The 15,827-nt window shown below is 40.4% G+C and overlaps 1 protein-coding gene across 5 annotated transcripts; it reads right to left on the bottom strand.

Moving 5' to 3' along the window:
* Nucleotides 1-2,044: 2,044 nt before the first annotated feature.
* Nucleotides 2,045-11,156, bottom strand: LOC308671904 (uncharacterized protein; the record flags this gene model as incomplete). 5 transcript variants are annotated; one of them, XM_081334400.1, is made up of 10 exons in its annotated part: nt 11,067-11,156; nt 9,031-9,088; nt 6,711-6,797; nt 5,439-5,507; nt 5,057-5,176; nt 4,850-4,894; nt 4,578-4,616; nt 3,445-3,519; nt 2,446-2,494; nt 2,045-2,295 (listed from the first exon to the last, which is right to left on the bottom strand). In XM_081334400.1, the coding sequence occupies exons 1-10, from the start codon at nt 11,112-11,114 to the stop codon at nt 2,271-2,273; spliced, it is 615 nt and encodes a 204-aa protein (XP_081190526.1). In that variant the 5' UTR covers nt 11,115-11,156. The 5 variants fall into 5 exon arrangements, with proteins under 5 accessions (XP_081190526.1, XP_081190527.1, XP_081190524.1 ...); XM_081334401.1 differs by having other exon boundaries at nt 5,057-5,161; XM_081334398.1 differs by lacking the exon at nt 11,067-11,156 and adding an exon at nt 10,169-10,274.
* Between the last annotated feature and the right edge of the window lie 4,671 nt (nt 11,157-15,827).

Below are 15,827 nucleotides of genomic sequence, written 5' to 3'. Positions count from 1 at the left end.
AAGTAACAGAATTTCATTTTTAATGTGTGCCAGTGTAACCACAGTAAAAAAAAAGACAATTAAGGTTTTCTTACGTTACCTTGAGTCAAGCCCAGTTGTGTCATCTAGCTATGTACTGTACATACAGTAACCATCTCTATAGAGACCAGAAGTTCAACCTACCCCTATTATCCTACAATAATAAAATTGGAATGTAGAATTATCCACTGTTTCCTTAACAGTGGTTGCAAAATGATGTCTATTGATAAAGAACTCAGGATCCAACAGGCTTGTTCAATCATTGTATAAAATAAGAGACTCCTTCCCTCTGGAATTTTTTGATGGGCGGGGGAAAGAATTGGGAGAAACACACAATTACGTAAAATCATAGTAAGCCTCTATTTGGCATGTTTTCTTTTGTAGAGGCCAAACCGTTTAAAAAAGAGGGGGGGGGGAAGACTTGAGTTCAGGAAAGGATGGAATTCTGTAACTTAAAAAGCCCAAATTCTAAAGACAGCCTGGTTGCACATCTTTTTAATGTTAAAAAATTAAAAAAAGCTACAAGAATCTTTCTGCTGCCACCTTCTGGTTGAAATCTGCCAAGGTCTTCTCCTCTCTTAGCTATTTTCCCCGAGGTTTAGCGTTTTTCTGTTTCACCTGCTTTTAAAAGGGATTCGTTTTGAAAAGTCATATTAAGTTCTGTTTATACTTTCCTGCACATTTTCCCAGGCATAGTATGAGGAAAGCTTGGGCTGGTTTTGTTGTGTGTTTGAGACGGAAGGATGGATATTTGCACGCAACCCTCGCCCAAATATTTAAAAAAAAACATTCCAAGAAAATACAGGCGCAATCATATAGCCTATGCATTAGATATAAAATCTTCTAGAGTTTTTCATTCCCTGTTGCTTTGGTTAACTCCCCTAAAATGATTCCCCAGGATCACTTTCCGTTAACCTTGACATTTTGAGGGCAACATTTCAAGAAAAATGTTGGCCTTCGGCGATTCAGCTTTTAATTTTTTTCAAGGATAGATGTAGGACCTACATTGACGTTTTTCAAGCTTAGCAATTTTAAGATGTGTGGACTTCAACATGGCTGGTTGGGGAATCCGGGGAGCTGAAGTCTACGCGTCTTAAAAGTTGCCAAGCTTGAAAAACACTGGCCTGTACAGCAGGACCATTCTGATACTTTGCTTTACAGAACGTCAGGTTCCTAGGATTGAGTTTTGGAGGGTGTTTTTTTATTATTATTTTTGAATTCAGCTCTCCAGTGTTAACCATTAACTACCTTAAATAACAATCGAGGTAAGAATTCCACAAGATCTACAGTAGGCGGTAGGAGGGAGGCCGATTTGTTTTGCTTTGGGTACATCTCCTCCAAAATCATTGGCTCAAGTATCACTTCTTATTTTAGAACCAGTTTTCATAGCTAAAGCAATACACAGTACTGTGCATTTTCACAAGCCTGATCTTGACTCATGTATTTTCTCCTACCTTTTGCAGAGGTGGCAAGTGCCATAAATCCCAGTTCGAATTCACCCACTCCAGTAAGCAGTGATGTGCTTAATTATGGGTTTATTGAATGCCTTTCAATTAGCTGGGGTTATTCAACGTGGATTACAAACTACGATGGCTGAATTCCCCCCATTATGAGGAACCAAAGCCAGATAAACCAGATTGTAATTTAATATGACGTGTTAACTCAGAGAACTTTTTTTTTGCCTCTTATAAAACCTCCTTTTTTTTTGAATCTTTCTACCTTGTCATCTAATTTGACAGCTTCCAAATGCCATGATAATACCTCTGCTATCATAGCTTCTTTCAGAACAAGGATATGTAAATAGAATCTACACCCACACCAGGCCAAAAACAGCACAGAGTCGATGTCAGGAAATTTAGAAGTAACAAACCACGCCAAAAGTTTATTGAGAGAACAGAACTCGAGATTTCTTGGCAGAGAATTTGCACAGACAAGTTTTGCTAAGCAACCAAGAACAATAGTTATAATTCACATTGCCCTGATCTCCGGGAGGCAAAGAAAGGAACAATGAATTTCCAGGCCCTGGGGTTGTGCCAAGGAACTAGTTTAATGTAACGAAAAGACAATTTGGGGAGAGAACAATAACAATGAACTTATGTTGCAAGATCGTAATAAGCACAAATGGAAAGCTCGGATGGCAGGGGGATGGTTTTGGGAGAACATCAAACATTTCCTCGCCATAAAAAAGGATGCCCTCTGGTGGAGCCAAATCATTCCCAGTAGAGTCTTTCGAGGCTTCCGGCAAAGTGGTTTCAAGGCAGAGACACCACATACGTTCTGTAAAGATCAAGAATCGGGATCAGAGTGGGTCACGCATGAGAATCGGACATATTTCTCAAGCATAATTCTATTCCTCCATTCCATTTTTCGTGCAATCGAGTGCACCAAAATAAGGGGATAGAATGGGCAACCCAGGTGTAGGCTTACCTCGCCTGCTTTTTCCCTCGGCATCGTGGAAATTTCCCATGTTTATCACCTGGAAGAGAAAAGGAAGGAAACAAAGTTATTTGAGCAATGCTCTTTCCTAGAATTCAGAACAGAATGGGAAGAGACGGCACGTCATCTGCCTCTAGCACTAATGTTTGTGTAGACCAGGGGCAGGCAACCTTGGCTCTTTTATGACTCATAGACTTCAACTCCCAGGATTCCTGAGCCAGCAAGGTTGCCTAGCCCTGGTTGACTAAGGTGCTTGGATTGTGGTTGAGCGTATCTGGTAAGCTAGATAGAACCTCCACTATCACTTTGCCCTAGAGCAGGGGTCTTCAAACTTGGCCCTTTTATGACTTGTGGACCTCAACTCCCAGAATTCCTCAGCTAGCCATGCTGGCTGAGGAATTCTGGGAGTTGAAGTCCACAAGTCATAAAAGGGCCACGTTTGAAGACTCCTGCCCTATAGTTTGCCCCATGGTCAAAAATAGCAGCCTACATAGCATCTTTAAACCCAACCAAGGCATTGGATCGCCAACTCATGGTAGAAAACACTGTGTCCTAACTATGTGTTTCCCAAGGCCTTCCCTGAACATTAAATAACATCTAATAACATTAAATAACATTTAACTCTCTTGATTTCAAATCCACCACTCAGATTTTCTTTGGATGGATAGGCAGCCATAGAAATTGATAGCAAAGTTAAGTGTTCCCACTTAAAAGTTGCCGTTTTTCTGAAGTACCTCGGATTTGAAATGGCGATAATTATGGTGTGGTGTTATTCTCTAGCATTTTCAGTTAGGCAGGTAACATTTCTGAGACAGCCAACACAAGGCCAATGTAGATGAACTGATTAATGCTAACCATCATTGTTTAAACTAGGCTTGTAAGGCGATGACATGAAACATGGTTCTGTTCTTTTATTTCATCCTTCTCTTTCCACCTTTAGTTAATAAGATAAATTTCATTCACTCATTCATTCCAGTCTCTCAGGCTTACAGGTAAGAATGAGAATGCCCAAGATGAAAAGGATGGCAGCAGCTACCAAACCCCACTTGCGTAAGGACGGGTAATCTGAAAAACAAATGGAGAAAAGTCAATAGATTTGGGACATCTGGAACTGAAGAGAGAGAACAGTTTCAAGAGCATCCATTGATGCTTAATGGAAGGCAACTGCCTTCATACCTGTCTGACTTGCTTCCCAGATCATTCTTTTTTTTCTTTCTGGCTTTAGTATTTTGAATCATGAACCAAACCAAATAAGCTGGGTTTGCACAACATGTAAAGCCATCAAAATACTCTCAAATTAAAAACAAACAAACAAACACTGACCAAGCTTAAAGTGTTGTGTGAATGTAGCCACTAAGTTTCCAGCATATCAGGTTTTAACAAGCAGCATAAATATAAACATTGGGTACATGGGCATCAGAGCACCTGTGAGCCTTCCAATGTGGTCAAACGAGTGCCAGAATCTCTCTCCATTGGCCATCAATATCTGGAGGACCTCAGGTTCCTCATGCCAATACATGTGTGTACATACATACATGCATCAGTAATGTGTTAAAAGGTGGCATAGTATATAGAATGCCTAGGAAATCTATAGAATGTGTGACGTTTGTAGGCAAAGAAGGAAATATATTTTTAATATGCTATATACTTTCCTTAGGCATTGTATACTTTCCCAAGGCATTATGCAAAATGACAAGAACTATTCCAGCAACGTATAAAAAGAGTTATGAAAATAAAAAGAAATACAAAATAAATTACAGGACTTCCTTACTGAAAGAGACAACAGAAAAAAAACCAGTATTGACCTATTTGTTGCAACAAGGAAAACTAGAGTGGCAATTTTAAGTGACAGCATTTTATACTTTGCCGGTTTGTCTTTTGGCGTTGCAAAGAATGCCTAGGTAATGTGTGAAATATTAAACATTTCATATTTTGACATCCAATTTTTAGTGTTCTACAGATTTCGTAGGCATTCTGTAAAATGCTTAATTTCACACATTGATAGTAACATACACATTTTATTTTAATATTTTCTCCCTCAAGCCTTTTTTTTTTTTGCAGGAATTTGGAAATCTCCCTTGAAGGTTTCTCCTTTCTTCAACCCGGTCCAGTTTGAAACTCACCATAAAAGAAAATATCATGATATTCTTTCGCCTCAGCATCTATGGAAAGAGGCGGAAACATATTGATGGGGAAATGTCAGAACTGAAAAACATATTTATATTTACTTCAGCATTTACTTAAGATTGTAGATGTTATTGTTCAATAGATGTTAATATAGTTACCTGAGATCTTCATTAATGTTGATAAGTCTCTGTCATCTTGCAAACATTTGCCCAGCATGGCAAACAGTTCAGAAATCTTTAAATCTTTCATAAATAAATTAAAGAAATACCTCTCTTTTCTTGGTCAGCAGATGGTAGCTGAGGTGTGTAATCTTCTGGAAAAGATAATGCCAGAGGAAAAATTTACTGTGACAAGAACATCATCTTTGAAACTTATGTTCCCCTGTGAAAGAAACTTCTGGGATTTTTTTGGTCTGATTTTCAAGGTGTTTCAAAATGTATTTCAAAATTCTTTGGACTCACAGTTGTGACCTCACCTGGAGCGTTCTTGGATTGCACAATGCTTGTACCGAGAGCCACTGTCACTTCAGCTGGTGTTGTCACTTCAGCTGGTGTTGTCACTTCAGCTGGTGTCTTCACTTCTAGAAAAGAATGCCCTTTAAAAAAAATGTTATTTTGTGGATTTTCCCTATCCACTACAGATTCTTCAACTAAGCATTAAGCAGAGAAAGGGAATCCTTAACCATAATTCCAAATACGTTTTTATGTCAGCTCACAAATTGTGACTTAAATCTCATGCTGGGTTTGGACATCAATCAAAACTGTCCTCTTTGACTGCTTTAATTGGATGACAACTGCCAATAGGAACAAGTGAACTATGTGGACTAAACATCTAACAATGTACACAATATCACATACCATTTGTTGATACATTCTCCTGCAGAAAGGTTAGATTTTCCGCCTTGTAACTTTCATTTGTTAACTCCCCTGTCATAGAAAAAACAAAGCATAGAGAAGGAAAAATGTATGAAATAGATGAATTTCTCTCTCACCCTAAGGTTACATTTCAACTGATGGTTAAATGTCAGCTCCATCCAGTTGCCCTCAAATTAAGGGCTTGCAGGTTGTTGTTTTTTTAAAAAAAATGAATACAAGTGATCCAGTGATCATTTCAAACATTGAATAATAACTATATTGCTCTGAGTTGAAATGTTTGGTTCGTGGTGTTCTGTAAGACTTTTTTTTTCCCCTCTGTAGACATTACCAGGCTAGATAAGATCAGTCGTGCAATGGGAAAATGGAGTTTGCTGATTCTTTAACCCCCACAACATTCTTCAAAGGACTGGTTTGCCATTGCTTGCTGAGAGGGAGGGACTGGCTCATGTCACCCGGCTGGCTTCATGCCTAAAGCAGGCCTAGAACTCTCAGTCTCCCAGTTTCTATAGACTGCTGCCTTAACCACTAGCAAACAGGCTCTCTATCATAATGATGTGACCTAGCCTGGCAATGAGGAAAGAGACAAACTCAGAGAACACCAAGTGTTTCATTAAATCATGAAAGTATTGTGTTAAATCATAAAGTGAAATATGTCCTCTTCTTACATGAGAACTTGGCAGTTCACCCATCCCCCCCCCATCACTATGTGTAGATCCATTTATCAAGTCAGATGCTTTGGAGACTGGGAAGCTGAAATATCGGGAGAGGAATGCGAAGAAGAAGAAGAAGAAGAAGAAGAAGAAGAAGAAGAAGAAGAAGAAGAAGAAGAAGAAGAAGAAGAAGAAGAAGAAGAAGAAGAAGAAGAAGAAGAAGAAGAAGAAGAAGAAGAAGAAAGAACCGCTTTACAGCAGATTCATTTCTTTTTAAAATTAATTCTCCATCTCAAGAATCTTAAACCCCCTGGCTTTCAAAAAGAGTTACGCATTGGACTAAATGACAGCTCCAAACTGCACTCAAATGTTCCGTTATATGGCATAAACTATATGCTCATATAACTTTAGCAAGATTTTAAAGGAATGAAGCAGCATCATAAGGAAATTAGCCCTTTTCTCCGATCAATTAGTTCCCTTCTAAAAATACATCTTCAGGGAAGCAAAACAATCTAGGAATGGGAAATGTATACTTAATTAGACACAAATGCTAGCTTAGCTGAGTAAGACTGGAGATTGCCAACCCTTTTGGTAAGAGACTTACCCACGGTACTCAGAAAAGATTCTGTTGTGGTTTGAAATCCTTCAGCATCTTCTTCCTTCTGAACTATCAAAGTTGGACTACCTGAAACTGGATCAAGATGGAGTCAGCTTAATATCCTTTTTTCTGTCCAACTCTCCTAACTGTTTTGGGGTATATCTTCATCTTTTCTCCAAATTGTTCAGAACAGTGCAACTTCCCTTTTTATTCTTAACACATCCTTGAGCAATGTTTCTCAACCTTGGCAATTTTAAGACATATGGATTTCAACTCCAGGCGTGTGGACTTCAACTCTCAGAAATTCTGGGAGTTGAAGTCCACATGTCTTCAAGTTGAAAAGGTTGAGAAACATTGCCCTTGAGTAACAGATTGAGCTGAGATAAAAAGAAAAGAGAAGGAAGTCAAACTGTCCAGAGGTCACCAAAATTGAATGGGGAATCAAGCTGAATTCACTTCAATCTGATGACCTAAAGGCAGTCACTTCCAAGATTGTTCCTTCCTCAGACGTCATCACCAATTTCTGCCATAGTGATTTACAGCATGGAAATTGCATTGCATCATCTAGTAGCTATCAGTGGAGTGACATAAAACCTGTCTGCATTACTGTTAGTTTGGCAAAGCAGTAGTTTGGAGGACTCCAGAAGATGCTATAAATTCCTAGAGTGGCAATGACCTGGGTGGAGTCTAACATGGTTTGCCAGGAGAACGTTTTTCAAGTGATCCTGCCAGTTACCAATATCTTTCATCAATGTATAGCAAAACAGGACATAAATAAAACTAGAAGTACAAAATGCAACCATTAAAAAGTAGCTTAAACTCAACACTGCCTTGACTGAAAGAACAAATGGAAACCACCAATGAACAGAGCTGTCATTGGAAAAGTAAGATCTTGCAGCGAGGCATGGGAGATTTTAATACTGGAAGTGATAAGGAGTGCACTCCAGCCTGAAGAGAAGACATGGCTTAGAAAAAGATTCCTCATGGGTTGAAGATAGCCCAAGATCCCATAGGCTCCTTGCCAATGCTGTAGTCCAGGGGTGTCCAATCTTAGCAACTTTAGGACCTGTGGACTTCAGCTCCCAGAATTCCCCAGGAAGCAGCTTCACTTAACTGTGGCGAGAAAGGTGATAAAATGGGACAAACTCACTTAACTACCTTGCTTAGTAACAGAAATTTGGGTCATAAATCAAGGACTACCTGTACAATTATTTGATGCCAGGATAGTCATCCTTCCTTCCTTCATAACATGTCCCATACTCCCTTCTTCTTCTTCTCATCCTTTGTCGTAAGCTTATGATCCCAAGTTGGGTACATTTCCTCACCTTTCTTTCTGCCAGCAGTTTGCAAATATTTAAAAATAATTTTTAAAAAGACAATCTGGCTCTCAGCTTTGCAACGCATGCAAGAAAAGATGTGAAATTGCCGCTGTGGATTTTTTTTAAAAAAAGAAATATGGAAAATGCCAGCATATGTTTTGGTTTGTTTAGAGAGAATTAATTTTCATCTCAAGGGTAAAATTAATCACAATATTTTTTAGCTCAATCCTCCAGATATCTTCCTTCCCACCTCTTGTGGATATTACAGCAAAAAGGAAATCAGGAGGTGATAAGAAAGAGGTCCTCTGCATAGTTTTCGTTCTTGTTCCTCTCCCCATCTTAATTTATCTGAATGCATCTTTATAAGTTACATACACCATCAAAAATTGTCCCATGCTAGCTGCAAATTACATTGACTAAGACCCAAGGATAAATCAGTGGGTAACTTCTAGGTAAATAAGCATTTAAGTGAATTTAAGACTTAAAGCATTTAAGTGTGAATTTAAGAAAAGCACAACAAAAAAGCCCAGTACTACAATTAAGTAAAAAAGGATCTTTTAGAATCTCTGATATGTATAAGAGAACTGCATGGATATGGACCTACGGTAATTGTTGCCATAATGCCAGTAAGCAAATACTCCAACTAAGAGATGCAAAATTATACTACGGGATCTTTTTCTTACATTGTGGAGGCTGGGAGAGCCATATTCTGCTTGACATTTTGTCATTCCCGCTGGGATGCAGATAAAATGGTTTTAGAAAGTATAAATAACTGACCTTTGGATCACCCAGGTGATCTCAGGCTCTAAGCTGTCAGGTTTTACTAGGTTTTCCTGTAACCCTGAAAGATTCCCATGTATCAGTTAGTATGAAAGGTTGACAGTCATAGTCATAGCATTTATTTCACTGTAGAAATAAATGAGCAAAACCCATTTCTGGTCACTACTGTGGAGATGAGGGGACACACATATCTAGACCCATGTCAAAAAAAATAGCAAGCTTCTTACCTTGTGAAACTACAGGAACTGTGAGATTTGCAAGGGCAAGTAGGACAAAAAAAGTGAGCTGGGGGAAAAAGCAGAATTATGAATCAACTGCGATGTATTTTCTAACTCTGCCCCATGATTCCACCCTTGAATCATCACATAATCAACCCAGAAAGATTTATCAATAAAACCAATATGGGGACATGTTACAATTATAAAAACAAGTGCAGATCCCACCTATGTCACAGAGTAGGCAATTGCCTTAGTACAGGATTCTCTAGACATAATTTATGAGAGTCATACATTTTAGTTTGTCCAAATTCAGAATAGCAGATGCCAAGATAAAGAATGTTAATGGTTTTAGAGTGTGGGAATAAATACAGTCTTGTTCCTCATCTGCAGATATTTCTGTGTTTAAAGAAAGATCTTTTTTCAATATTATGAAAGTTTCCCAGATTTTCAGAACGGGCCCATATTCCATTAACGTACCAGTTGTTTTTAAAATTAGCTTGGATTAAACAATATGCAATCAACCTATTTTTTCTATGCACGTTTACTAATTCCAATATGGAAAATAAGTGAAATCAAGAATTGGATCGTGTATTTATCATTTCTGTAATGAACCAGCAAAATCTAATTCTTCTCATCTATTTAAACAGCAGCCTTTTTAAAAAACTGAATCAAATTCATCCTTTAAGCCAACAAACGAGTGGCATTTCTTTTCTAACTGTTTCTCAATGCTTACCAACGTGGCACCCACGAATGAAAAAAAAATGAAACGTTTTCTTAACAAAAACACCTAAATCTAGAAGTCTATCCAAACCCTTACATTAATAAACTCACATGGGTGAGAGAAAATATTGCCCCATCAAAATAGATAATTCAAATATTCCCTCCCTTTTTTAGCACTGTGTTGCAGTGTGCTAAACACAAACAAAACTTCCTAATGCCTGATCACATAAATCTGACATTTAGAAAGCAAGTAATAGAACAGGGAACGTTTGTACACTCACACACTCACAAAATTCCTACATGTTGCGTGATTCTGTCTTAAGTGACCGCTTCACAACCTAACAGGCGTTTCTGGTTTGTTCAAAAGCTCTGATGAAGCTTATAGTCCCATGTAGATCCAAGTCTCCCGAGCTGGAAAAATACTGACATTTCTATCCAGTGGAACAGATCCTCCTTTCACCGAGACAGCTGAGGATATTTGCCAGAGAAAAACTCCCAAAAATGTGTGTGCCATAGTATTGCTGTCTGCGAAGGCCGTTTGGCACTGTCAGCCAGCCAAAGTCCTCATCACAAAAGACCGTTGGGGCTGACAGAAACCTAGTGTGGCCTCTCACTTCTGCATCATAAGGCTGGGTGGATTTGCTAAACCCTCTCCTACAGGATTCCTGCCAATCTACTGTAGCCTACACATCCCTGAAATTAACTATCCCCTTCCTGACTGTTAGCTTTGTAACTGAGAAGGCAAATGACTTTTCCCTGCTGTTATTTGTTTTCTCAATAGTATATACACAAACACGCACACAAATACACAACAGCAGCAAGTTCTAAAGTTCTAAACTGCTCTAACTCTGAAGCTTAAAGTTTTGGAATCTACTGCTACAGCTGAACTATTACGCTCTCTCTCCCCCCCCCCCCCAATCATTAACTATAAAGCAAAGTTTTCATTTCTTGTATGAAAGAACTTCCTGCCAGCAAACCGAGGGAGGAGTGAAAAAGGCATTTCAGGGCCAACAAAAGTGGGGAGAAATGCATCTCACTGTCCTTTCCTGTCTTGTCTTCTGGTTTACAACTCTGCTTTTCTGCTTACCACTGACCTTCCATCTCTTCCCATGATTTTCTCGGTGGGACATGTGGTTTTCATTTATTGCCACTACTCTCTCCCCCCCCCACCCCGCCGCCTCTTTTATCTAGAGTCAGGTTCTTCAACCCAAAGAGTTAACTTCCAGCAAAGCAGTTCCCAGCTAGCACATTGTTCCAGAGGCAGGAAACCGAAGGACGGGGGCTGTCAGTTGTTAGAAAGAAAACTGGGAATAGGGGTCGCTCACCTTCATGGCGGCTGCTTCACAGCCTTTGGAGTGTGGCATGTCGAGCATCTGGAAAGGAAAGAAAGAAAGGCCGCACCAATCATTTCCTCTTCTTGCCACTTCCTGGCCCCGGAGAGTGGGTGTGTGAGTCACAAGGCACGTGCTCCGACATTTCTAAGTGTGTGGGGTATGTATATACAAAGACCAGCAGCATACATGTACAGTATGTGCCTTTCAGAAGGCACCAGTGCATTGGCTGGAAATACAAGCCTTCTCTGTTCAAAAAATTCACAGTAACCCAATCTCAGGCTGTTCATCAGAGAACAAAGGCAACCTGGTTTTTCTTCACTGTTTCTCCGCAGGGCTGAGAGAGTGGCAAAAAAGTGGCCTGGTTCTTCCCCAACATTGATGGGTACCAATGTTGGGCACTGTGATGCAGCAAAAGGACATTGAAAAAACTCTTTTGGAGGAGCAGGATCAATGAGGCAAAGTAAACCAGGACTAAACTGATGATCAGAACCCACCAAGTGGTACGTACTTACTTAACAAATTTATATAGCCTTCCCAACTCAGATGCAGTGACTTCGGACAGTTGTATAATATTAAAAACCCAGAGTTTAAAATCTACAATTTAAAACTCCTTCACCCACACGGCAGCAGCAACAAAATCAGACAAGTCACTTGATCAGGTCTAAATGGGGCCCAAAACACACCGAGAAATCCGTCTTCAAGGCCTAGTTATAACACCCACTTTTTACAAAATGGGTATGGAAAGCTTTGTTGGATAGAAGACAGGAAGTGTAATGCAGGAAGTGTTTCAAGGCAGGTGGGTCCAGGCTTTATTTAAAAAAAAATATTTTATTTTTTTTATAATCACAAGTGCTTAAAGTATTATCGGCAACTTATTGGTTGGGTTTCAGTGTCTAGTTTTCTAATACATATTCAGTTCCTTTCTCTCTACCTCATTTTTCTAGCCAATTATAAAAAGTACCCCATTTTCTAAAATAAACTGAGTCTTCTTTCTCTTTCATTTTCAGTGTCAATCTATCCATTTCTGCACACTGTAAGATTTTTTTTTAATTAACACTTCCTCCGCTGGTAAATCTTTGTCTTTCCAGTATTGAGTGAATACAATTCTTGCTGCAGTTAGTATACGTAAAATTAAATATATACACTCTTTCTCATAATCACCTACAATTATACCTAACAAAAATAATTTTGGCTTAAACTCTATATGTTTTTTTTCATCATTTTCTCTAACCATGTATGTATTCAGGCAGCAAGTCTAGAACGAATCCACAATTGGATGATATCTTTACTAGGATACCCCTGCATGTCACAAGAGCTCCCAAGCTCTTAATCAGATTGTTTTGTACAAAAAACAGGAGTGTAAAACAAGATAGTTTTAAATCCATTATTTTAAAAGAAAACGTGCACAAAAAATGCCCCCCAATCCCTCCAACTTCCCAATGTATCTCTGAATAGCAAAACATGTCTATTTATAGCTATCAGGGCAATTGTACAATATCCATTGGCTCAGTGATGGGATTCAGCCGGTTTGCACCAGTTCAGCAAAACCAGTAGCTAAATTTTGTTGAGTTCAGAGAACCGGCTGAATGCATACCACTTCCAGAAGTCTGTTCTAGGCCTGGGAGGCCTGGAGGCGGCTTCTCAGGCCTCTAACGGCTCGATGGAAGTGCAAGGATGCCACTTCCGGAAGTCCATTCCAGGCCTAGGAGGCCTCCCAGGCCTAGAACAGCCCGCTGGAAATGCAGGGATGCCACTAATAGAAGTCCATTCTAGGCCTCAGAGGCCCAGGCCTGCAACCTTGCAGAGAACCAGTTGTTCAGGGATTTGAATCCCACCACTGCATTGGTTGCACAGTAAAGTATTAAGAGGCTAAATGCTTTCCTCCCCTAGAATGGAAGTTTTAAGAGGAGCTGTCATCCATTTCCCCACACAAGACACTTCACACATCTTGTTGTGCCACTGCGCCCTCTGCTGCTCTTTCAACCAGCAAGCAAATGTCGGAATGGGACAATTGATCGTGGCCACGTTTTTGCATCCACTTCAGCCCCGTGTCCCCAATACAGCTGACCTAGCTTGGGTATTCATTTGCAACTGGCCCTCCCCTTCCCAGCTGATCACGGCTGATCCAGCCAGGGGGACTTACTCCTGGCTGATTCGCAGTGCGGAACAACTAAGCACCAGTCAATAGCCACGCCGAAGGATGGCCCTCTGCTTCCATGGATGACAGCGGCCACAGGCAGAGGACAGAGCGGCAGGGTTTGGAAACGTCTGCCGGGGGGCGGTCTGGCACCACAATTCTCCCACTACTGCTGTACACATTGTAGGAAATGCCTCCAACCCAGCGCAGGAGAGTTTGAGGGGGCAAGGTGGCCGGCATCGCGGGAAGTGGAGTTCCGGGTTTCATGCAAAGTACAGGGCAGCAGCAACAGAAGCATGGTGCCGGATGAGCACCCACACCCCTTTCCAGACCCCGTCGCTCTGTCCACGCCTCCACGGCACCCTAGAGTGCTGCCATCTACTGAGAAGGCAGAGGCCCATCCCTCAACAAGGCGATTGGCATTTAATTGTCCCGCACCACGAATTGGGCAGGAGTCTCCCTAGGTGAATTGACTATGATTACGGGACAGTGAGAGAAGGCTAGGTCACCAGTGATGGGGAGGGGGTGGAGTGCTGGCAGCCAAGAACCAATGTCGAGGATAGCTCGATTACGAAGTAACAACCAAAATAATGTGGGCCCAAAAATATCAGCATAACCAATTGTCCTATACCAGGGGTAGGCAACCTTGGCTCTTTTATGACTCGTGGACTTCAACTCCCAGAATTCCTGAGCCAGCATGGCTAGCTGAGGAATTCTGAGAGTTGAAGTCCACAAGTCATGCTTGAAGACCCCTGTCCTACACCATAGGCCTGTGGGGCCCTCTCAATCACTAAGAACTACAGCAGTGGCGAAAATTACCCAAGACGGAAACTCTATAATCAGTATTTTAGATTATAAAAGTATAAACTCTATTAGCAATTGACACCTACACCCAACATTAAAATGGGCCATTGAGCTTCTTTCTGGTTCAAAGAACCTTTGCCATGGCAAAATTACACCAGGCAAAATTATAAACTGTATTAGCAATTGACACCCACATCCAGCATTAAAATGGGCCATTGACCTCTTCTTTCTGGTTCTAAGAACCATTCCCATGGCCAAATTACGCCAGACAAAATACCTAACAACATCTATTGTCCATCAACAGCCCCACCTAACATTAAAATGGGCCATTGAGCTCTTCCTTCTCACTCTAAGAACCATTGCCATGGTCAAATTATGCGAGGCAAGAAAAGTACAAAATCTATTAGACATCAGCAGCCTGACTTTAGATTAAAAAGGGCCATTGAGCTCTTCTTTCTGATTCTAGGAACCATTGCCATGGCCAAATTGCACCAGGCAAAGGTATAAACTGTATTAGCCATCAACAGCCCTAGCTAACATTACAATGGGCCGTTAAGCTTCTTTCTGGCAATAACCATTGCCTAGGCAAAAAAAGTATAAACTGTATTAGCAATCGACACCCACACCCAGCATTAAAATGGGCCACTGAGCTTATTTCTGGTTATAAGAACCATTGCCATGGCCAAATTACATCAGGCAAGAAAAGTATAAACTATTAGCTGACAACAGCCCCACCTAACATTACAATAGGCCGTTGAGTTTCTTTCTCGTTATAATAACCATAGCCATGGCCAAATTACACCAGGCAAGCAAACTATAAAATCTACTATAACTCAACAGCCACACCTAGGATTGAAATGGGCCTGATCCAGCAACAAGAGGAGCAGAATAAATCTTTAAAACAGAAGCAACAACAGCAGAAATAAAGTCATAAATACTTGAAGACTGAGCTGGAAACCAAAAATGAGTTGGTAATGTAAAAGGGACGCGGTGGCTCAGTGGGTTGAGACACTGAGCTTGTCGATCAGATGGTCAGCAGTTTGGCGGGTCGAATCCCGAGTGCCGCGTAACAGAGTGAGCGCCTGTTACTCGTCCCAGCTTCTGCCAACCTAGCAGTTCGAAAGCACGTGAAAATGCAAGTAGAAAAATAGGGACCACTACGGTGGAAAGGTAACAGCGTTCCGTGCGCCTTTGGTGTCTAGTCATGCCGGCCACATGACCACGGAGACGTCTTCGGACAAGCGCTGGCTCTTCGGCTTTGAAACGGAGATGAGCACTGGCCCCTAGAATTGGAAACGACTAGCACGCATGTGCGGGGGAACCTTTACCTTTACCTTTAAAGTAATGTGTATGGGTGTTAGGCAACCATAGATTTCTTTTCCAAGGTTATAGTCTGCTTTCTGACGTAAATATGAAGTTGAATTCCTTACTGTGTTTTTATTACTTATGGTTAATTGATTAGTTTCTGAGCAAATCGGGGCTAATGTTACTTCCCTACGACACTATATATATATATATATATATATATATATATATATATATATATATATATATATATATATATATATATATATATATATATATATATATATATATATATATATATATATATATTTTCGTAGATTCTCGCGGGTGTCTGTATGTGTAGGTCTAGAGTCTCGGGTTTCTTCCCGCGTTCCTTTCATCTTCAGAAAGTTGTGGGCCTGATGATGACGGATGGGATTTCGTCGAAACGTCGCCACAACTTTCTGAAGATGAAAGGAACGCGGGAAGAAACCCGAGACTCTAGACCTACATATATATATATATAT

This window comes from Vipera berus, assembly GCF_964194415.1.
Source record: "Vipera berus genome assembly, chromosome: 9".
In the NCBI taxonomy this organism is placed as follows: domain Eukaryota; kingdom Metazoa; phylum Chordata; class Lepidosauria; order Squamata; family Viperidae; genus Vipera; species Vipera berus.
This window is presented reverse-complemented; position numbering and strand designations above follow the sequence as displayed.